Source organism: Anopheles marshallii, chromosome 2, assembly GCF_943734725.1.
Source record: "Anopheles marshallii chromosome 2, idAnoMarsDA_429_01, whole genome shotgun sequence".
Classification (NCBI taxonomy): Eukaryota; Metazoa; Arthropoda; class Insecta; order Diptera; family Culicidae; genus Anopheles; species Anopheles marshallii.
This window is the reverse complement of record NC_071326.1, coordinates 25,326,206-25,350,631: the sequence shown is the minus strand read 5'-3', so window position 1 is coordinate 25,350,631 and position 24,426 is coordinate 25,326,206. Positions and strand designations below refer to the sequence as shown.

The 24,426-nt window shown below is 48.6% G+C and overlaps 1 protein-coding gene across 1 annotated transcript in view; it reads left to right on the top strand.

The window, feature by feature from the left end:
* LOC128719189 (uncharacterized) overlaps nt 1-24,426 on the top strand; it is a 115,207-nt gene that overhangs the window by 75,525 nt on the left and 15,256 nt on the right. Inside the window, exons 6-12 of the mRNA XM_053812811.1 lie at nt 1,447-1,671; nt 1,775-2,178; nt 2,250-2,396; nt 8,333-8,347; nt 10,178-10,717; nt 10,836-10,898; nt 14,134-15,208. Coding sequence (XP_053668786.1) covers nt 1,447-1,671; nt 1,775-2,178; nt 2,250-2,396; nt 8,333-8,347; nt 10,178-10,717; nt 10,836-10,898; nt 14,134-15,208 — 2,469 coding nt within the window. The remainder of the gene's footprint in view (nt 1-1,446; nt 1,672-1,774; nt 2,179-2,249; nt 2,397-8,332; nt 8,348-10,177; nt 10,718-10,835; nt 10,899-14,133; nt 15,209-24,426) is intronic.

The window sequence follows — 24,426 nt, the reverse complement described above, 5'->3', positions numbered from 1 at the left end:
ATAATTAATTTTGATTCTAAATTATCTGTTTCGTTCATTGACTACAACAATAATTAACATTTACATTTATGTACAGTTGGTGTAAAATATTTGCCGTTTAATTAACATGATTACTACGGGGTAGGATCTCTACGCCCAAAAGTATGCAATCGAAACACTTTAATTTGCGGTCCATCATATCTTTAGTTAAAGAGTTTAAGTCTTAAGACAGTATCAATAAAAAAAATCAAGTAAATGGCGAACGGTTTGTTTATGTATATGGACTGGCGATTTATGGTATTCAACCTGGGTTAATTAAGCATTAAGTTGCATTGTTTTGAAATTGATTGAGCAGTGGCTTGAAATATTAAATGACAAAACAATATTAGCACACATTTGCAAGCTAATATGACTTACTCATTTGTATGAAAAGCTTGCAATGGATAAGGCTTCAATCTTCAAAGCGCTAATAGAAAAACTAGTTTGAACTACCCGTTTATATTCAATGATGATCGAATCCTTAAAAAGTTCTTGCTCTAGCCAAGCAACACGGTGATCGACGAGTAACAATATTAGGTCAAGTAAATCAGTGTTCTACTGACCGTCAATTTTAACCGTATTTATCGCTTATCTTCATGATCGCTACTCCAAAAAAACAAACCAACGACGAGCAGTCGTGAAGAGTATGCACCAAAAATCCACTGCGAAAATACTTCAAGCTCTCATGAATCGTGTTAAAGTGTAACGAAATATGAACAGGAAATAGCACATTAAACTTCACCGTGTCCCGTCGAAAGCACTGTGTAATTTGTGCATCCATTCTCAACCAAAACAGTTGCAGAACGTTTTAATTTACACTGGTCTTAAAGAAAGCCACCTCGCCTCGCCTGCGCCACAAAAGTCAAGCCACGTTTAATAACACAACAGGAAACCGTTTTTCAAGTTTTGGTTTTCACTTGTCAGCGAACGCTCTTTAAGCGCTCCAATCGCAGTATGCGAGCAACGTTCGGGATGTTGATAGTTATTAGCCGTCTTTATGGTGCATCGTTTTCCGATTTCTTTCCAGCGCTAAATCGATTTCATAATGATGCGTTTCGCGTGAATGGGTCACGCTGCGAACTTTCATTATCAGTAAATAATAATTATCCTAATAACGATCTTTTCAATGCGATCTTTGCAAACTGCGACGGGACGCGCAAGGATGAAATGTATTGCAAATTGACGTGTCAAAATTTATAACACGCCTGAAAGCGTACCATGTGCAGTTTTGTTCGCTTTGTTGCACTTTGTTGTGCGGGAATGACGAAAAGGAGGCAGAAGTTTGCTACATGAATTGCATTTTTCGTTTCCCGTTCTTGAAAGCATAGCATCAGAAGGCCCCAATCCCACCGTCGGTGGGATTTCCACCGCATCGGGTGATGACTCTTATTAACGTTTTCGTATTGTTCGTCCATTCCATCCTAACAGGGAAGATAAACATCGGCTCGGGACAGCGGTCGCAGCGTACCTGCAGTATCAAAAAATCTGCGGCTCGAACATTCCGCAGACTAGTGGCCAGTCGAAAAATTTCCTTTCGCCCGGCGGCACGGATAATGGCCGTAAAACACCCACCTGGTTGGATTTGGACATCTACTCGATGCAAAAGTTTCTGGAATCGGTTACCGGTCCGCTGCGCATTCCTTCCCACAAAAGGTAACGAATCTAGTCGCCGACCGTCACGGCGTCGAAACAACGAAACAACACCAAATATGCTAACCATTTGCCATTTGGCTTTGGCCGCATCTTTTGCCACCAGATACATTCAATATTTCTCCGGGCTGCTGTCGGGTGTGATCAAGTTGAATTCGTCCTCCTTCTTCCTGAAAGCGATACGGGTCGAATCGCCGCCATGCTTGCACTATCGTGCCATAACCGTCAACAGCGAGTGGCGCAGTTTCATCAAAATCTTCGAAGGCGTCCGGTGCCTGTTTACGTCCGACATCTACGTCATACCGCTGACCACGCGGCACTTCATCTATGAGATCAAGCATCCGCTACGGTTGCGCGGTGACATCCTGGTGCGCTGCTACCAGATCATACCAAATAACAACATGGCGTCCTACGAGAAGGAGCTGATCGCGTCCGTGCAATTTCACACATGTGCCATAACCGAAAAGGAAGTACAATTCCAAAAGGGAGATCTAGACTTGGCGTGCCAAGGTAAGTGAAGGACGTCAGGGAGCGTTACGCCAACGGTGAATAATCATTGTTGGCCTACCATCGCTTTACAGATGAGCGCTTCTCAGCGGAGCATATGATGACGTTCTGTTTCGACACGGTACCAAACGAACGGTCCATGGTGCTCATCTTCCAGGATCCGCTGGTACGGAAGGAGCCTATTGTGGAAACTGGAGATCATCTAGAAACGATCAATGAAGGTAAGTGCGTTTCTTGTTTTCCTCGTTTTTCGCTTCAAGCGCGATGTGTTGTGCTAAAAGTCGACATTACCACAAGCAGCACAAATTGCATACTTTCAGGCGAATAATTCGAACAGTGCGTGACGTAAATGTTGTGATGCTTGTCGTTTGTTATGTTCTAAAATCATGGTATGCGTATTCAAAAAGGATTTATTATAGACATTTTTAAACAAACTCTGTTGTTGAAAAAAAAGCTATTAATACTTTATTAAATAAAATGATTTACATGTTTTTTTTTTATTTATTTAGTTACAATTATGACGGCTTTTTGCCATATATTAAGCCGTCCTTCTCGGCTTTAGCAATACAATATAATTAATATAATACAAATTCTACTAAACCAACGTATCGCAAAAGTTATCACAAATAGTTACCTCAAATTTAGCACAACGTTACTTCTTAAAATTTTTGCTTTGAGTTTTTCACGCCTGAAAGTATGTTGTAATTATGTTGTTTCTGTAGTTAGTAGAAAAAAAATTCTTCTAGAATCTTCCTTTACTTTGCTTAGTTGTAATATGTTAAATCTTATGTAACCAATTGCGCTTTCGTCTGAAGTCCGTACCTTATCCGTATCGCCATATCTTACACCAGCCTCACAATACGACTAGAATAAACATCCGATTTGTTTCAACACTCGGATGTCCTGTCAACTTCCCACGCCGGGCTGGCAGCCAGCTTTTGGTTCACACGAGCAGCATATAAACAAAGAGCAACATTAATAGCTTCATCCGCCAGTGATCCGATCGAAACACTCAATTGCTACCATGTTTAAACCACAAACATGGGTTGATGTGATTCACCTGAGGTGATCATTTAATATAATGGTTGTGTTAATTCTGCAGTATAATACATACCGCCACGAGAACAACATACAGTTGCAGTTATTATTTTAAGTGTAGACTTTTGGTGCAAACAATGAAACTCAATCCATTTCGTTTATGGATTGGAAATTGCACGCACACATACCGATTTGAGGAAATAAAAACGTATCCCTACATAAGTACGACAACAGCAGAGCAGTGTGCGTAATTAAATCACTCTTATTTATTTGACAAACGTTTGATTTATTAGTGGTGTACGCAAAAAGGAGTTATTTTCGGAACAGAAGCACCACGTGAAAGGGCGCTATTTCGGTGTCTGCCTTCCTGTTCAACAACGATACCGAACGCGCATGATGGGGATGATTCATCAATCGTCGGCACATGCTTAAACCACTCGTTTGGCTTACGGCTGATAAACAGCTGGTGTTTGCAACTTGATCGGAAATCGGGCATCTTTGTTTCCTTTGCCGCAAACGTATGGTTCTTTGCGACATTAATGGGTGACAGTTTGCTTGTTTACAGATTATGTTCGTGCAAATGTTTCGATCCACTGCGAATGGATGGCACAATTTTAGAACACGTTTTGATGTAAACGGTAGCATCACATAATCACTAGCAAGATTAATTTCGAAGATAATATGTTGTGTTTGGCGAAAACTGTGCGATACCTCCATAGATAACGAACTTTATCGTAAAAACTAAACAATACATAGCTTAAAGAAGCGCAAATCCTCCATTCCACGCTGCATAAGGAGTTCACCAATATAATTACCCACCACACCGGGGTGCCATCTTCAAACGGCACCGCATGTGATCGATATCGACCGTACATTGTTGCCGAATGACAGCATGAAACCCTCTGCACACGATGCACCACGGGCAACAATTTAGTGCTACTTTGCCCGGTTACCGTTTGCTGTGTGACGGTCTAGTGATGATTACGATCGATTTATTGGAGCACTAAATAGCGCGAAAGGTTAACACCGCAGTAATGATAGTGTGTTTGCGGAAAAAGGTTAATTTATTGATTGATTGTTTTATGATCGTCCCGGTGTAGGTGTGGCGGCAGTAGCGTCGATGATGAGGATGTTGGTGAAGAAGACTAGCGCGTGCACGTCCTTGGACCGTTTTGCGAGCATAACCTTCATCCGCGACGGGGTTTGTGTGTGAGCTCGGCGCACGAAGGTGTGGCAGACCGATGCCTTATGGTGGGGTGGGTTCTTGTTGACTTTTATCTATGCCATCGGTTGGCTTAGAAATCGATAATAGCTAGTTTCCCTTTCTCGCTTCTTGCGGATACCCGATTAACGAAAGGTTGTAAGCTTAGCGTATCTGCAAACAGAAGGCAGGAAAGCGAATGTCTAATATCAAAAGACATTTCATAATGAGCAAAGCAATATTTCGCAAGACACTCATATTTCTCACGATCGATTTTTTTTTCACAAAAAACAACGATTCATAATATCCACCGCCGAAATGAAGTAAACCTAAACAAATAAACAGGGCGGGGGCAACATCGTAGGTCGGTCACATTAATGTTACGCTCCAGTTACCGGTCTCGGAGCTTCTCGTACAGACCGCACCGCACCAAGACTAGAACAAAATGTCGATTGCTTCATCGCGATGCTCCACAACACCGGCGAAGGAAAACGTTGTTAAGCATCATGAATTTTGTGGGGTTTTTGCAATCATAAACGGCGGAAACGCCCACCAACAGCCCGGATTTAGAATGCGCTTGTGAGAATGTTTGCTCAAACACGCGTTGAATCGTGCTTTGTTGCGTTGCTTTGAGCATTATTATTGTTTCGAGTTATGAGAATAATTCCGACAGGTGTTTATTTTTGGTGGATAAACGAAAACAAATAAACAGGGCACTTTGTAAAGTGATCCCGGAATGCATTTGTACAATTAGTGCTTCAAACTACTTGTAAAGTCTTTTACGTCTTTGAAGCCACATTCATTGGACCAATTCGAGCGTGAAATACATTTTTATTGATTTAAACGATATTTTAAAGCCTTTCAGCCTTCTTAATAGTTGTCAAACCTTTTAGAAGTTTGGAATCTATTTGTGGATAGTGATGATGTTTGATTTGCTGATCACAAAACGATCTACGTGCCAATAAGGCTACATATGCTACAAATTTGCATAGCTTCAGGCGCCCGTACACAGCTCAGTGGTGAGTCTTCCTCATGGCATCACACTAGAGCATTTCTACTTATCAACTTAATCTGCTTTGGTGAACCATTGGGGTGGTCATCATCCTGTTAAACCTCACCCACCACACACGCACACACACACATACATACACAAGTATTGTATAGGAATGCTGCTGTCAGCGCTGCCACGTACACCCGTAACACTAGCGCACCGAACGTGTGTGTGCATGCGTGAGGAAAAGTGTTGGAAAACTCGTGCGTTGACTCTCCCATTTTCGTGTTGCCGAGCCGTTGCGTTTGGTACGCAATCCAGAGACCGAGTCATCCGTGCGCATGATGATGAAAACACAAGCCAGCTCTCGGCCCAGCGTGCGCAGCGTACGGCGAGAACTGGTCCGCCTCAGTCGGTTGCAGTGCGTTCTGCTTTCGGGAGTTCCTTCCCAACGGTTTTGCGGTTCTGCGGTTGGGTATCATTCGAATGTGTGTCACCGCGTCGTACAGTATGGGGCGAATGGTCTAACGCATCCGGATTGTGTGAATGTGTCGTCGTATGTCATAGCAGGGAGGGGGGGAATTGCCGGTGATAATGCGAGACAACCAGTCTGCGCGTGCGGTAGTGTCCGAACCGGGTTTTGCAAATGTCTGATTAAGTGAAAATGGACCCCGTTTGCTTTCGATAACGACAGCGCACAGCACAGTGAATCAGCCCCCGGTGCCTTTACATCGGTGAAAAGTGTATCAGCGCGAGAGTTGGCGATAAAATGCTACGGTGTAAGTATCTGAAACGCACCCTTTACGAAGCACCGATAACAAACTTAGGTGCCTATCGATCCCAAAGTGCGTTTTGACTATGTTTTTCGAGCCAAGTGTAAAGGGCAGCCACTGTACTGATGATCGATTTGATGAACGTTTGTAAAGAAATCCCGTCCTAGTCAACAGCGGCACACGACTGTGGTTGCCGTTTATGCTTCTGGCGGTGTCTATTTTCAGTAGCCGGAATGAAGCAGGGGGAAAACAGTGGCTTTATGTTGCGACAAACGTACACTTTCCGTGCGGGTGACGTCAAAACCACTTGTCGATTCGAACCAACAGTTGGTTATCGCTATAAATCTAACGATCTCTTCGCAGTGCAGTCCCTTTCCGCTTGGTTATGATAAGCGAACTATAAAGACCATTTCAGATCGTTAATATGTGAACCATTGCGTTTGGGGTGTGATGATTTCATTTGGCCAGTCAAATTGTGGCCCATCTGTGGAACATTTGGTCGGGTTTAATGGTCCGACGCACGATCAATATTCTATAAATAAAATTATGAACAAAACGTTTTGTTGGGGAACACATTTGCTCATTGCGCGCGGTTGTGATTTGTTATTGTTGGCTAAATGCGCAATGGTTGAATAATTACCGGATACATTCCATGCTTACACCCTCTGGCTTGGTGTGCGATAGTTGCTTAGCTTGCTGATCAATTTTTGACGGTCATTTGGGCATTGACTTCATCGTTGTGACTTGATTGGCCCACTGTGTCCAGCACAACATGATGTTCAGTCATTTCCGATTTGTTTATTAAATAAAGAACGGCCAGGTTGTATTGCTTAAATCTATTGAACGCTTAATTCTGAAGCACAATTCACATTAGTTTCAAGACATTTCCTTCGACGAACAGTGAAAGGGCACCTTAACCCGGGTGAACCCAGCCAAGTCATCCCCATTTTATCATTCCCAAACATTCCTTTTTAAGTTCCCATTAATAAGTATTCGATTTATACGAAAGTTCTACGTTGTATTATTTGATACTTTGACAACACTGACGTTTGAATTCCTTCTACGGTGGAATGCAACTAACTTATTTGAAGCGATAAACGGCCAAAGACGGGTTCGATCCAACGGCAACAAGCGGACCACCGTAGGAAGAAGGTGTTCTATTTCGGTAACAAGACCATTGCAAAACCACCGGTGCACTTCCCCGGTAACGCTGGAAGTGTCGCAGCCCGGGGGACGTTTTCAGCGACCGAAGCAAAGTCAGGCGAAAGTCCAGTTCACACCTACGCTAGCGAAAGACTCCACACCACGCACCTTTCGGTCGCGCATGGGAGTTGTTGTCGGTTCTTGCAGGGGCAGAGAAGTTGTCGCGATATGTTCCCCCAAGATATGCCAACCCCTCGGTGTCAGGCACGTGGTGTGTGTGTGTGTTTGCATTGGCACGAAGCCCGTGCACTGATGTGTTGAGGCTGATTCCGAAACGGAAAGGTCGCACCAAACACCGTCCCAGGTGACAATTCCTACGACATGCAGGCTGGTGTTTTTTTGCGCTGCTCTAAACCCACCAGCGATCTGTGTGGAGCCAGCATAGCAGCAACCGTGAAGTTTAAAGGCTCGTGTCCACTGACCAAACTGCAAACGACCATCGAAGACATGTCTCCGGGAGGCTTTTTGGTGTGCGCTAATGGGGAAGGGCGGGATTAAATTGGCTCCACCGTTGACTTAAAGTTGGCAGTGTACGAGAGTCTTATTGGTGCGTTTAACGAATTCAGTTGTGCGCGTGTAAGCTCCAAATGGAGTGATTGCTTTTTGGTTGTTGGTTAATTTTAATGCTCAAAAGTTAATGGGCGCTTCAAAAAAATAAAATCCACCCAAAAGTCTCATAAAATCAAACATCCCTACCCATCCGGGGTGCGATTCCTTTCGCATCCTGCTTTTGCCACAAGAGCGCACACAAATTTCGATCAACATTTTCTAAATTAAATTTTTCGCCCCTCGGTGGGGCCTTCGCGTACGGTGTACGGTGGTTCCGGAACGAACCGAATGCGACCGGGACGTCGTTGGGTGGGCTCTCGGCACAAAATCGCTTCTCCGTACACCTCGTACCACCGATTGGCCGTGTGTTGGCTACGAAACTTCATCACCATTTCGTCATAGGTTGGTCCAAACAAGGTAAATTGATTAATATATTGCTCGCTTGGATGCTTAATTACACTGCATTCGCACGGTGCCACCGGTGGTTTGCACACGGATTCGGTTGAGGACGCCTCTACGCGTACTGACACACCGGGTTGCACCGGGCGCAGAGACACCGTCCATTGGTGCAAGTGGATGGACTGAAGCAGCAACAAAAAAAACACCACCGAGTTATGCTTCTCTCTTCTTAATATTTTGATTTTGCTTTCATTACCCTCACTGCTCTGCCTGCTGACAAGCATCTTTGCATTGCTTCTCTTAAAGAACACCTTTATGGTTTGGAACCTATCAAGAAAAACGTCAAACAAACGGATATTAATCATCTCCTTCCGTAGTCGAAGGGTGTAATTAGAACGCAGTATTCCACAATTAATCAAAAAGGTTGACAGAATATCTCAAAGGATCAATTCTTGCCATCGGAACTGCACAACCAAATCAATTCACTGCACAAAAGAGACCTCCCAAGGCGAGTCCTCCCTTCAAAAAGGGGTTACATCAAGTGTTCCATACATAGCACTGTGTCAGTCAAAGGCGATGCTAACCAGTAACTTGAAGTTTTGTCACTCACGTCAACAAGAACACTTTCATGAGCTTTTGCATCTCTTGTACTTACATTACCCAGCGCTAAATGTCGCACACATCAAACAAACGAAGGTTTGAACATTTGAAGGAGGTTAGTCTCGAGTCCCCAATGCTCGTGACAGCGCTTTTATTCCTTTTTTGTAATCGATAATCGACTTAATCATTCTCAATTATGTCCACTTTCGGCTGGGAGGGTGTACCCGGTGGCGGCGGCACCTGGCGGTTGTGCTGAGACCGAGTTGATTTCTGAGTGTGTTTGTTTTTGTTTTAGTTATGCACCAGCACCCACGTCCACCGGGACAGTCCCCACCAGTTTGGAAACCAGTTTTCTTTCCTGTCGCTTAAATTTTGAGGGTGGAGGATCTCTTTTTCTTTGCGGTCACCGGGCGTTTTGGGCAGACGAACTTACGGAACGATTGGAAACAACATTACACCGTGCGTCTTGTCTTGACTCTGGTGTACAACAACGTTCACGTGCGGCTCAGATTTACCCTCATCAGATCAACGATTGAAATGCGATCGCATCTCAAACCGCTTGGAGTACCCCATTTAAATATAATACAACTCTGGCGCCGATCATAATCCCACCCACTCCTCCCCCCTAGTGCGCGGCATGCCGATCCCATCAAACGCGCGTGATGTTCGTAATGTTGGACAGTTTTCTCTTTGCGATCCCGTACCGAGCCCCACCGTTGCCAATGCTATCCCACACTTTGACTTATGTGTTGCTTTTATTTATTTGCTTTTTTTTCTGCGTTTTGCTCCCTACTCTCAGCTTGAGCCCGCAAAACCGTTCCTCCGTTGCCGCTGGTCACCGCGCTGCACGGGAAGGTAATCAAGATCTCCGCGTAGACCAAATTTGGAAGTAGGACCGATTTCGAATCCATGGGGAGGGAACAAGCACGCACCAGAAGGTCGCCGGGTATAACAATAATGATGCTTGTTATGTGTGTTGATCTGTGGCCATCTGTGGGTTTCTCTCATTTCCCGCCACGGATGTGGACGGTTCGAGCGCCGTCGGTGTTTCGGTTGGGCCAGTGTTCGTCGATGGGTTCCACTGGCAGGTTCCACGGGTTTCAGCACTCTTCCTACGTTGCAGCTTTTAATTAACATATTTAGCGTGTGTGTGTGTGTGTTATAACTGTGTGTGTGTGCTTTTTCCCTTAGTATCTGACAACGCGTGAGTGAACAACAATATTTTCGCCTTCGTTCTATATTCACCAGATGAGTCCGGCCATACGCAAGGTCCGCTGGATGGATCGTTGTACGCGACGATATTGAAGAGCCCAAAGTCTCCGACGGCACCGCATCTCATCTCACCGCCGGCCGAGTTCAGCAACGGCAAATCGTTGCTAGCGAACGGAGGCGGCCCACCACCGCCGGTGCCGGAACGTTCCAAAACACCGAACTCGATCTATCTGAGCCACAACGGGACGCCCCGGAGTACGCCCGTACCGTTTGCGGTGGCACCGCCACCGGTGAGTCCCGCGTTCGGGAACGGTTCCGTGCACGGGGACGTAAAGTATGCGCTGAGCGAGAGCAAGAGTACGCACAGTGTTAGGTCCGGGGCCGGTGTGAACAGCAGCTACGGCTCGTATCAAAGCGCAAGTCCGGGTGCACCGGACGGTAGCAGTCCCGGGGTGGTGACGCTAGCGCCCAGTGGCAAACCGCGTCCGTCCGGTCAGGTCGATGGCCGCGAGTCGGTGCGCAGCCCGCTGACGGTGTCCATGGACTCGGGCATCTCGAGCAGTGGCCCAGTTAATCGTAAGTTGGGTCGTTCGATCGACTGATCGCCGATGTACGCGTCTGCTCCATTCCACTAACCTGTTACATCCACGTTCTTCTCTCTTTTCTGTATCGTTTTCGGACATTTGGCAATCAGGTCGCATACAGGGATCGAGCGTTTCACCGTCAAGTTTTCCGAGTCCGCAAGCTAGTCCGCAAGGTAGGTAGTGGTCCGTTACATTCCGCTACTGCGTCGCGTTTTTCCCCCAAAAAACCCGAACCGCCACCAATGCACCGGTGCACCTTGGGAGATTCCGATGGGCAGCGCAGGTGGAGGGGTCGCTCCATGCACAGGTCCACCTGAAAGCTGGTCGTCACCGTAAAAGGACGCCTGAATGTGGTTATCGCAAAGCCCTCTGCCACACACGCTATGCAGTCAAGCTTCCATTTTCCGGCATTGAAAAGAGAGTGTTCCCTCGCACGGGACGATCGCCCAGGCCCGGCAGCACGGCGGAACACAGTAATGCGCTTTGTTTGGAAGACGGTGAAAGACTTTCAGGCACCAGCCGGTGAGCTCTGGAGCTGCGTAGTGGGATGTATCTGGCTGGGGTTTGGTTGCCGTTTTGCGGCGTGCCGTTTATGGGAGCTTGTCTTCCGAAAGGCTCCCGTTGTACCCGTCAGCGTACACACGTATTCTCACCGGGCTCGCAATCAAATGCACCTTTGGAACTCTCGAAAACGCCAATCGATGATCTCGTACGTCCATTTATGTAACTACCATGATCGGCTACCCCGCTTCGTCTACCACCAAGGGGCGGAGGGCCGATGCACATTTACCAGTGGAAGTAAATGATCGATAAGAGAAATCAATCCCGCGCCGAAGCCCCGTGATCCGTACCGATGGGTAGACATTGGGGGTTTGCGAGCGAAAGAAGTCAGCGCCTTTTTCAGCTTAACTGTGCCGATACAGTTTCGACACACGGACGGCACGTTTGCGGGGTTGGTTTGCCGTGTTTGCCCTTAAAGTGCCTCGTCCTTATTTACCATTCCACCGGACCGTGCCGTGCACTGGGAAAAAGATGTCACCTATTTCCGCGTGGTGATTTTCATCGATACTTGGAAATGGTGGTGGAGGCCGGTGCCAACCATGGGGTCATTTTCGCCAATGGAATGGAATGTGTGGCCGGTGCTGGTGCTGGTGTGTCTCATGCCGTCACCGCCGCATGCAGGGTAGCCGGTTCAGTGCGGGCTTTCATTTTTTTCCCCACTTACCTGTGTGTGTGTGTGTGTGGTTTTTTTTCTTTTGCATACGTTTTGGAAGGCCATACCGTGCCGTTTCCGTCCGAGTTGGTTGGGTTGGATGTTGGGTTTTTTTTCGTTGTGTGTCCGGGTGTCGATCATTGCCACCCGATAAACACCTCGGCGAGCGGCATTGTCCCCAGCTAGCTGTCCGTGCTGCCCGGCGTGATTGAGTGATATTGGTAGATGTCGTCCCGACTTGCATTGGGTGCAATCGATGGGCTGCTGCTCTGTGGAAGAAAGTGAAATCTTTATACAGTTTGCTCCACTCTGGTTGCTCCAAAATCAAGCCACCTCGACGCGTTTGAGCGTTGCTGGTGATATTTTGTGCTTTTTTCCGTCCACAGTTTCCCTGGCATGATAAAACATAAATCATATCTTTCTTCACGTTCCGCGTCGAAACTGGTCCACGGTTTCGCAATTCATGAATTATTAAATATTTTAACCATTGGGGATTTTTTTGTTTTGTTTCAAATGTTGATTCTAAAATGGTGTTGGCATTATTACCATTTTGTAAGCTTAAACAGCAACGCCTAATACATTTTGAAGCCGTATTGATTTTTTTCTATTTCTCTGGATGGTTTTTTCCACTGGACACTTTTCTTTTCTCTGCGATAACGAAACGCTAACCTTCGCTGTTAAAGGAGTGGAATATGAGCTTACGAAAAATTAATTCGTTGCATTATGTTCATTGCATGCAAAATTCGGTATAAGGGTTGAATTCAGATGGAGACGGTCCTTGTGTAATCTGTTAACTTACCTTCTTATAACTAATCAACGCGTCCATGCTCAAGGCTTTTCCATTGCAACTCCATAAACGGGACTCTCCCTCTCAAGTCTCCTTTAAGCCCCTTTTAAAGATTGCTTCAACAAGAGCGTATGAATTAATACATCCTGTAGCGCACACATCGCTGGAATGAAGTTTTGACGACATGCGCAACCCAAAACACACAAACGCACGCGTTAAAAGGGAGTTTGCTCGCGCATAGTTTCTCACCTTTCCTGCGCAACCCAACAGATCCGGGTGAGGTTGCAATGCGTGGAGCTACAATTTTCTATTTTCCCATCCCTGCTCCCTTCTCACTCGTCCCGCCGCGCCCCATTCAGCAGGACACTTGTCGCGTCGATTATGTGTATACCGGTGATGTTTTCACGCAGCTCGCACACATATTTGGAATAATTTCACGATTTTTAATTACATGTATCTTACCAGTGTACGCGGCACAGGACTTGTTGTCGTACCGTTTGCAAAAAGGCATTCGATCACTCGATCGCGCCTCAAACTGCTACGGGTGGGTGTCCACCGATAGGTGTAAATGGTGTGATCACCCCACCCGGGGTTTGACTTTTCCATTATTTTTTCACCCCATTTTTGGCCAGCTCACCCCGACCAGTCCACCCGGTGCCCGAGGGTAGGGTAGGGGGGGAGACACCTTTTGCGGCCACAAAACGCACCCGTTTACGGTTCATGTTCCGTCACCGTTTTCGTATGGCAGCATGATGTTGGGGGTTGGATATTCAGTTTTGGCGATCACGGCCCGTCGTGGGATTCCGATGCGCGGAAGCCCACTGGAGCCGCTCCTAAGCTGGTCGCCCTGTTTTTGAGTGCAGCGTGCAGCACTTTCAGCTGCAAGGTGTCATTGCGCACGGTTGGGGAACGGGATGTTTGAAATCGCAACACCACTCGAGGGGGAGGGAAAAACATGTCTCATTTTCTTCGGCGCCCACACGTTACGTGCCAGATTATTGTCACCGACACAAAAAAAAAAATGGCTCCCGTGCACTACCGAGCAGCCGCTTGAACTATGTAACCGAGCATCCAATTAACCTGTCAACTTCAATTTGAATTGCGGACTGCAAACACTATATATCGTTGACCAGAGTTTGTTGTTTGAAGTACCCTCGGTTGAGAGGGTTTTATTAAAACTATGTTGAAACATATTATATAACAAAAAAACATGTGTTAGGATTTTGAAATTCAAGAAACTCGTCTAATCTTTCGCACAGTATTGTTGCAAAAGAATGTCTTTGAAGTTCAATCCCACCATCTCCAGCATTTTAGATGAGGCAAAACAGTATCCAGCTCGTTGGAACGTTTGTGCCGACTGATATTTCTCCCACTTATGCTGTTTATTTTCATTACGTCAATTTTCCAGATGATCGTCATCGGGAGTTGGACGATCTGCTGTCCGATATGATGCTCACCGTGCAGGGCATCCCGGACGTTGGCCAAAAAGCAGACCAAACAGACCATCACCAAGCGCAACAGCGCCAACAGCCGCATCATCATCATCACCACCAGAATCCCAACGATCACTTCGTCAACACCAACACCGACACGATCAAGCGTTCGCATTCGGCCCAGCTGCCGGTGCCAGCCCGCGAGGACAACCGTGCGCGTACGCCCTTAACGGTGAGTGACTACTCGCCGTCGGTGGCAGCGGCCGCGAAAGAGCGCGAGCTGCTCATGTACGAAACGTCCAGCACCACGACGACACTCACGCCACCCCCGAGCGAGAGCGGTCGCGAAACGCCACTGCTGAGTGCCTACGCATCGGCTGCGATTCGCGAACGTGAGCTGCAAAATATAAATAACAATAATCTGACGCCAGCCGAGCGCGAGCTCATCATGAGCGTGCAGCGCCATCCGCATCAGTCGCTTGCGTATCCTCGACCGGCACGGTCGACCACGGGAGCATCGGAACGGTTTACCTCGGACGACGACGACGAACTGCTCGGTGGCGGAAGCGGTGGCCAGATACCGTACCACGCACGGGAAGACTCGCGTCCGTTCACGTACGGCAACATACCGGCCAGCGGGACACCGCAGCATCCGCCGGCCGCCACGATGATCAAGATGCAGTCGGGCCTGTCGAGCCCGTCGATGGTGCGGAAGGCGCTCGGCACCCCGACGGCCACGCGCAAAACCGCCACCCTGCCGCGCAACGACTTCGAGGAGATGTTGCGCGAACGGCGCGAAAAGGTGCTCAGTGAAAAGTACACGATCGGTGACCAGTCGCCCGGTGGGATGGGTGGTGGTGGTGGTATGATGGTTAGCGACACCATCAACAACAACAGTGGCGGTGATGGCCGGTGGACATATCAGCAGCATCACACCGTCAAGACGGTGACGACGCAGGGCGCGACACCGAACGGCTATCCGGCGCACGAACCGCTCAAACGCTCCAACACGATGGATGGAAGCTTCGGGCGCCAGTTCTCCAACGAAGGGTAAGTGTCCAGAGAAAAATTCCAAAAATCATCAAAGTCTTGTGCATATGTCAGAGCACCCCCCCAGTTAATCGAAAAGTGTGGACGACAGTGTACATAGACCATTGAACCAAGCGTGTGTGTGCGCCCTCCCCCCAAACCGGGAGGCAAAGAAAACTGTGATCCTATAATTAAATTCGAGTGAAATTAAAAATTGACCTTCACGGTTTACGCCTCCTCCACGAGGGGACGCCCTGGTAGGACTTGGTACGACCGTAAGGTCTCAAAGGTGCCATGTTCACGCGTTATAATGTGCAGAGGAAAGTGCGCCGAAAAGGCAAACAGGAAGCAAAACGAGAAGTACATCGGAACGGTTCTCATTGCATTTCGGGTGAATGATACGGTGGCGCGTTTATAAACAGTGGGGCCCCGCATATGTGCCCGTGTGTATTTGTGTGTGTGTGTTTGTGTGAGCTGTATAAGGATGATGGGGTGGAAAGTTCACTAATTTATGCGTGCCACAATATCAACAAAAGCGAACAAAACCAAGCATCTCAACCACCTTCGGCCTGCCAGTCGGTGCCTCGGTAGAATTAAAACATGAACACCCCTGACGATCGTACGATCCGAACCTCAAGATGTGCGGCATCTTGAACCAACCGAACGGTGTCGCGTTAAGACAAACATTCCGACCAACCTTCTGGGCCACCTCGCAAACGCAATGGCGCGGGAAACCGATTCGCCACCTTCACGTGTGCATGAGTAATGGCCGTCCGCTGTGTCGGCACGGAGCGCAGGTGTGCACCTGCGACCCATGGAAGCGGAAATACCGCGGCGAATTGTTACGCCACGTACCGTGTCCTTGGCCATGTGAACTCTTCCCGCTGGGTGGACGTTTGGGCGGGTTCGGAATCCTTCACCCAGCCCCAGCGCGGCGGTGCGTTATGGAGGTTGTGCGTTCCAAAAATACAGTTCACAGACGTTCCATCGAACGAGCACGGCATCACAGCGCGTACCCTGACCTGGGGTGTTTGAGAATTTTTCGGGACGCTAGAGCACCGACATGACGTCTATCCGTTGGTGGCCATCGTCGTCTGAATAATTGACAGAGGATTTCACTTTCAATTTCACCCTGTGGGTGTGTGTGTGTGAAGGTTTGGTTGTCCGCATCTGGATCACTTGGCCATATCTTCTTGGGCGCAAAGGGCTTACTTGGATCAGACCCGTGCCGGGCCAAATGCGTCAAGCGTCAGCTTCAAACGAAGTCAACCATCGTTTGAGCAGTTAGTAAGGGTGGTTTTGCTTTGGTCCATTTTGCATCGGTGGGGTGAACTATTTACGATCCCATCCCAGTATACCGCCCTGATCCCTTTTAACAGACCCTGATCCCCACCAGTAGTGGCGCGGCAGAAGCAGAAGAAGCCGCACGCCAGTGGAAAGAAAATTTATAAATAGAGGAACCCTGAGTGCGCTAGTTTTTTTTTTCAAATTTTCTGCTTTCGTTAAATTCAAGGTTGGGCAAACGTTTCTTCCACCCAAATCCCCTATCGCTTACCCACCCTTTCCGGCCGGAAACTCCGCTCCTGGGCCAATGGAGGTTTGGAGGTAGATGATGATGATGATGATGAAGAGTAAACATACGATGCCAGTGCTGCTAGCGGTGGTACGACTTTTCGGTACCTTTCGGTGCCTGCCCGGTTGTGCCCGCGGCACGAGTATGGTTGCGCGCGTGGGCGGTACGCTTAAGGGCAAATCGAGTAGCGCAGTGCGACATGCGCACAAACCATTCGCGATAGTGGGCGCGTAATGTGCTGCGATTCCGATCTGTTGTTTTGGCCACGTATCAAAACACGTGCACGGGGTGGGGAGTACGTACCTAAAAAAGGTGTGTTTTTTCCGAAGGCCACCCTAGTGCGAGAGAGCAACCGCGTCCAATAATCTTACCGATTTTTAATTACCGGCTGAGGTTCTCGCCAACATATTCATTTTTGGGCATCTTTAAGGATAAGGATGAGTACTTAAAAATGGCTCTTTAATTCAAGAATCATTCAACCTGCAGACTGAGATAACCAAAAAAAAAAAGAAATCATCAACCCGCTCTGTGCAATGTCAACTCTTGCATGACATCATACTGACCAACTGCGATGATGTCGACTTTCGCGCACGGTGCGCCTACTCACTGGGCTCCAACAAACCCTGCTGGACCGGTCCCAGCAGCCTTCTGTTGCGCAGACCACGAAAACGGCGAGAACCTTAGCAGCGGTTACGGGGTGTCGGTGTTCGAAATAGCTGTCGAAATCGGCTCATTAGCGAATGGCACGCAAAAAAAAGGTAGCAAGTTGAACGAACCGGCCCCATGCCTGGCGGGCAAACCTGTAGGCGCAAATCGCAGCTTCCCATCCCGCAGCGCACAGAAATATTTGCATCTCGGCACCGGCAACGTTGGGATTGTTTCTTTGTCGGCTCGTGGAATGGCAATGTAATGCACTCTCCCTTCCCGCCCATACCGGAGGCTTGCAGTCTTTTTTTTGATGCATTTATGGCCGGGGTGCGGGGGTCGTTTGCGGGCGACTTCGTGTAAACAAGCGCGCACACCAAAAAGATGCCGATTCGGAAACAGGTTTTTCCGGCTTAATTAGCCAGCGTACGGCCAAAGCGCACGTACCGAGTGCTTTTGTTGCCCGTTGGACAGACTGCGGTCCATCCCCGAAAAATGGACGCCTCGATCAGTCCGGCAATGGCCAACACGCCGCATGCGATCGACGTTCTTCCCACGCCAAGATTTCACCGTCACCGTCAACCTTGGCATTGCTCGGTTGTGCGGGAATTCATTCATAAAAATTCTAAATATGTCCATCGATAATAATTCTCGCCCTGCCGAGCCTGAGCGGATAACCCACGCGCTGAAAATTGCGCTCGACAGAGCGAATCTAGAGCCACGGTCTGCCATAGGAAACGGTGACGTTCCGGAGTTTGTTGCGCACCAACCATACAGCTGGTAGCGCACCTAACCCACTGGCCCGATCGCGTGGCAATATACATCTCGCATCATCGCCCCGAAATCGGCAACACCGCACCATCATAGAGTTTTTAATGCTCCGGGATGCCCATTAGCCAGCCCGTCCATCGGAAGTTGATAGCGCACAGGTCACGCAGAGAGCACGCGCGCGCCCGTGTGTGGGTTGTCGCAGTTGCTGTACGCCTCCACAGGACTCTGCAAGACGCACGCAGGTTGGTGGACGCGATACAATGTACGCAAGCAAAACTCCAAGAACGCAAAGAAACTCCACAAAACTGGTTGATGAACTTAAGACAAACACCTTATGGAGGTGACGCGCACAAGCGTTCACGCTTGGTTTTACGGCTTTTTGGGGCGCCTTTCATCATTAACACCCTCGGGGCAAAGTTGCCGGGCAACGCTTTTAGACCAACAACACGCCAGACAGGAAACAGATTTAATGCACAAACAAATTCCATCCCCAAGTGGAGTTTCGGGGGGTGGGAGGACAAATGTGGTGTGCCGATAAACGGTCTTGTCTTGTGCAAAGTTACGCATGTGGACACTGGCGGCATTGGGGGAGTCTTCTTGTGCTGACTGTTTGCATGGCTTATCAGTTTCGGCAGGTAAACCTCTCTGCTAATCTCTTGCGATGTTGGGTTTTGGCGTAAGCACAATAATCCCAAATGTAAGTACAACAAGGTCACGTACAACACTATGTAAGGTGCAATGACGTACAGGTGAAATGCACTTTTTCCTTGTCCAAACATTTCTGAAAAGCCTTGGAAACAATAGTTGCCCATTAAGTGAAGATCGACTGTTTACTGCCCCTGATTCGCCTCGAGATAACAGGTGTGACGCTTCCAAAGTGGTGGCCCACTTAACTTTAAGCGATAAAAACTGCCCCGCCAAAGCAATCCACTCGCAAATAATAGTACTTTGTATCACCATGTTGCGCTAGTGCAGGAGTTGCATCATACGCACAAAAGTGTATTACAAACAAGCGCTCTCCAACGCAACTCCACGTTACATTGTCGCGGCGTAATGTTTTCTTATCCGGGCAAGATATTGTCCAGCTGCTGGTTTCGGCGATATTATCGGTTCGTGTGTAACCAATTCTCTGGCCTGCGTACGCTAAGCCAAACGTCAAACAGACGTAAATCATCCCGGTAGAACGATGGGAGGCACCTCCGATTCCTTGGAGCATGAGCATCTCCCCCGGCCACGCTGGACGGCGGAGACCTTGTGGGCAATGGTGGGAACGGATGGAGCGATATTGAGCGGTGGAGTAGAAATCCCCGTGCTACTCCAACCACTTTGGCAGTTCTCGATCGAGCAGATCGAGGCCACGATCGTGCCCCGGGTGGCCTAGACGAGAGAGCACCCTCGGTTTGCCCAAAAATGGGTTTCGGATATTAATTCGATCTCGAGCGCAAAAACCGCCACAATACCGCATGGAGTTGGCAGTGTTTGCGTCGGCTTAACTCCCCCCCCCCCCCCCGCCCCTTCCGCCACACAGCCAAAAGGGAACACTACGCTGAAACTGAGCGGGGGCCACACTGCGGCATTATTTATGGGCATCTTTGCCTGTGCACGGGAGGAACACACCAAAACAAATAGAGTAAAGGCGATGGTTTCGGTTGGTGCGATATCGTAGCGTAACAGCATAACACCACGCTCACGTGAACCGTCCCGTAGAGCGGGATCGGCGGGAACTCCCCGTCCCATAGAGACGCGCCACTACATTATATCACAAATCGCCGTTTTTGACGACCTGGCGGCAACACCGTCAATCGCTCGACCCGCGGTTGCCACATTGGCACACGAAGGGCGCGAACGGGTGATGGACGCAACGCAACGCTTGATTCGTCAGCGAACAACACAGCGCGGCGCAGCGTGTGTGGCTGTGTGTATTGCCATCCGCGAAGGCGCCATCTGCCATCAAATGTTGCTCCCGTGCCCAAACGGGTCCCGGTAGGTCCCGTGCGAGTGAACCCACCGATAGCGGCACGGAAAAACTGTCCCCTACCACCACCGGCCGGGTCTGGCCGGTGTCCGGAAGGATAGGAAATGGCTCCTCTTTAGCGTGCGCTCTCCGCAGGCAGCGCCACAGTTCAACGATCAGCGGCGTCCCCCGGTGTGGCATTGAGAATGGCCCGTCCGTCAGGTTTTTGTAACCTGTGCCGTAGCAGTCGATTAAAGAAGCGACTAATTTGCTCCTATCGCAGTGAAACTGGTATTTACCCGAAGGTTGTCAGGAAATCGATCGATCCACTTGGATGAAATGATGCCCAACACAATGGGATGGGAATGATCTACCGGGACCAGTTCGTCCAAATTAATGCGCTAGCGGTGTTTCGCAACGATGGGCTGCAAATAAATCTACCAGTAAACAAGATCTCTCTAAACAATGATGGATCGAAGGGTCTAACATCCAACGAGTCACAATCGAACGTGGCACAGGACGATCCATAGCCGCTTTATTGGTGCGCCCCAAAGTACCCAATTAAATGGTAAATGCTAATAACCAGCATGCATTGATCTGTATTTCTTTACAGCACTGGACTGTCTGGTCGTCGCAAGCAGATCAATTCCGATCAAACCTGCAACTGGGCCACACATTACTATGTCAAATAACGCAATAACGCTTAATGGCAAAATAAACTTTGCGCGAAACCGTTTTATCGTCCACAAGCGCCACATGTTGAAAGATTGTGCTGCATTTTAAACAACTTAACAGCTCTCGATATGGGCGCGATCAACGCGATCCCATTCTAATCGGTTTACACTATGACACCCAGCCCCAGCCACCATATAAACGAGCGTTGCGTACACATTTAAGGGAAACACCTCTGGTTGCCGCGTATCATGAATGCTTTATGGTCATTTAATTATAGAAAACAGAGATTCACATCTGCCTGGCGCCAGACGTACACGCACCCACCGTCCGTCATGATCCGACCGTGTGTGTGTGTGTGTCCGACCTCGGGCTTTTACTCTGCGGGCCAGCACTTGCTCCTTACGGTCATTGAACATCCTTCAGCGGGGTGAGCACTTGTTTGCTGCAAAGGGAAGTGCTCGTTGTGCCGCCTCGATTAGATTACCTGACGAGCGTGCGTCGCGCATCGGCAGAAAACCGGTGTTCCGGTTCACCTCCAGACCGGGTCCCAAATTAGGTAAAGACCGCTTGAAAACAATCTCACCGCGCTCGGTAGCGCAGAAATGGTTCGATGGAAGAAGCGAACCCGCAAAGCGGAAGTAACGCTGAGCGCCTGTGCCCACGTTTAAAGAGTCCTTGGTGAGGGCGATTGTGCGGTGCCCGTGCCTCGTAACTAAGCCGAAGGACGCGATCGTGATTAATTTTCTTCTGCTTTACTGCTTTAATCGACCTATTTTTCTTTTAATTATGTTCCATTGCACTTTAGGTCGTTAAGATATAAATCTAAATCTCCGACTGCAGTGATCTGCAAGCTTGTAGATAAGTTTGGAGAACATCAATCTTTAGAACAGAAAATCTTTAGATGTAATGTAAAATCCAACGCCTCATTACTTTGTTTTACAATTAATTCAATTAAATAGACAAAAATACTACAAAAACTTCTCCACAAACCATCTAAAGGTGATCGAGGGATCCTCCCCGTAATTTGTATGGCGATGCGTTCTGCTTTGACCCACATAACGCTACTTAATGTTGTGAAAAGCGCTGTCCCACCCTCGAGTGGTTCATCTTTATTGAATTCAATTGTACCGTACAATGCCTCGCACATGATCGTACGGTGAGGATCCGATTCGATCGTGAAGCAAACAAGCTGCCCAATAAATTCTGCCCGCCACACAAATACCATTGTTCCCTGTATATGGTCCGGACAGTGTGGGCAAATTGCATAGATTTGGACGTTGGACGGTCCCGTGTCGATGTCGGGAGTTCCGGGGGTTTAAGCCATCCCACACCCGTGAAGGTCCCGTACCAGGAGCAACGGACGCCACCCGCGCACACCATCTACGTGCGGGTAATATTTCTTGCGCAAAAAGGTTATTTTAAAAAGCCGATGCAATAAGCGAGTGGTAAAAATAATAACGTCTAACCATGAAACCGTAAACGACCGTCCGTACCTGGGTTGAACTCTTTCACGCTTAGACATCTGATCTGCCAGGTGACGTCTTGTAGCGTCCTCCATGTGAGTGTGCGGACAGGGTTGTTAAACGGGGTTCTGTTCCACATCGACTTACTTTAATCTTGAATTATTATATTACAATTACATCCATGTTTGCATCAAACTTTACTTATATGGAGAAAACGTCCACTGCCCACCGAAGCAGAAGGATATCACGCCATTGACCGTTCCAAGATGTGGTAAAGAGTTTGGCAGATGACGAACGTTGTTGAGCCGTCCCGTTGCTCGTCACGAAAAGTCAAACACGAAACACTAACCCGTGTGGAGGTGTAGTTGGGACACGCGAATGGAACGGTGGCGTAGGAGTGTGTGTGTGCCATTTCTATCCTATTCCTTCCAACCCGTTAGAACACCAGACCTAGGACGTAATCATGTGCTCGCAAATGGGGCGACGAATGGGGGACTCTGCTATTTTTAAACTTGGTTTTCACTCTTCACCCTGCCCCCAGAATGTAAACAAAAACCGGCCTGCCCATCGACGTCACCTTCGCCCAAACCCCTTCCCAGGATGGGTCATTGAAAGGCCACCGGACACTAGTGGGCGACGATCGTCCACAATCGTAGATTAAAGTCACCTCCACCTTTCGGAAGTGATCTGATCGGAGGTCGGTTTGATAGACGCGCGCACCGTGATATCTCATGTCCCCGTGGTCATTTTTCGCTTCGCATCCAAAAAACCAGAATTCACCGAAAACTACCCCCGCCAAGTGCGCGTGGGCTGTGCTGTTTTCCGTTTTTGTTTACTGCCACAGTGCGCACTGCAGAAGAGTGATGTAGGTGGAGCAAAACTTATGTTTCACCATACTTTTTTCCTTCCATCCTTCCGTTCCATCCACCCAGCGGAAGAGGGTGATAAATTTATTCGATCTCGATCCCATGCTTCGAGGGGATGTCACGCACGTAAGCGTTCTTTGAAGGAGTTTGTTTTCTTCACTGCGCGCTCTACGTTTAGAATCCGGTTCGGTGGCAGATTTCTTGGAGCTCGCGCACTGCGTAGTGCACTGCGGCCCAAGATGGCTGGGAGCGTCCGCGTTTCGGCGTCCAACATCTGCAGTCAGCTGCCTACTTCCGCCGCCAGCCCTAACGCCCCACATAGTGCTTGCACTGATGATTAATCCAATCACAATTACACATGCGCCAGACCCACCATTGCTCTCGTTTAGTGTTTTTGTGTGTTCGCTAAAATTAGTGCACGACAGCCAAACGATCATCCTCCCCCCGGTGGGCGGTGAACACCGTGGTGTGGAGCGGGAAACGAATGAATCACGATCGCAGGCAGTTAACCTGCGCACCCTGCTGAATGTGCCCCAATGGCCCGGTTGCACTCGGTTTGCGTGCATTCTTCCTTTGTTTGTTAGCGAAACAACCGCTTTTTTTTGAGATCGTCAGGTATGTGTGCTAGCGGCAGGATCCTCTTGCTTGATACGATCCCAACCGGATATGCTTCCCGTTGTGCCACCGGAACGATAGACGACCTTCGCGGTGTCGTGCGGAACGGTTGTTTTCCGATGGGAAATTCCGCACTCCAGAAGCGAAGCAGGGAACATCCAATCTAATGCGATCCCATCGATCGGACCGGGTCGACCAGAAGGTGAACAAGTTTCCACATTCCTAACGCCGTAACTGTGCGTGGTTCACTTTTCCCTTTTTGCGCTAAAAAGCTGTGCGCAAACGAAAATCATAACGGACTTTGTTGTCCTTTGGCTGTGAGCGTCCACTGTCCGACCCGGGGAGGGAGCGGTGTGAATGGTGGTAGTGCCTGGGAGTCGTAGCAGTCCGGTTGTTGCGTGCGCGAAGCTAACCTCGCGGCGCTTTTCTCTAGACAGGCGCAGGTCACGCCGACTAGAGATCAATAAGTTCTGACTCGTTTTCGTTTGGGTTGAAATGCCTCCGTTTATTTCATAGCTTATGGGTTTTATACCTAATTATTGCTGACCGATCGCGGTCAGCAATTTTACACATAAGTTTCTTACATCCTATTGTCGCGCCTGCCTTCGTATTTGCTTATATCTAATTACAGTGCCTTTGGGGCACCTAGCAACATATCGCTTTTTCCACCTTTAGTG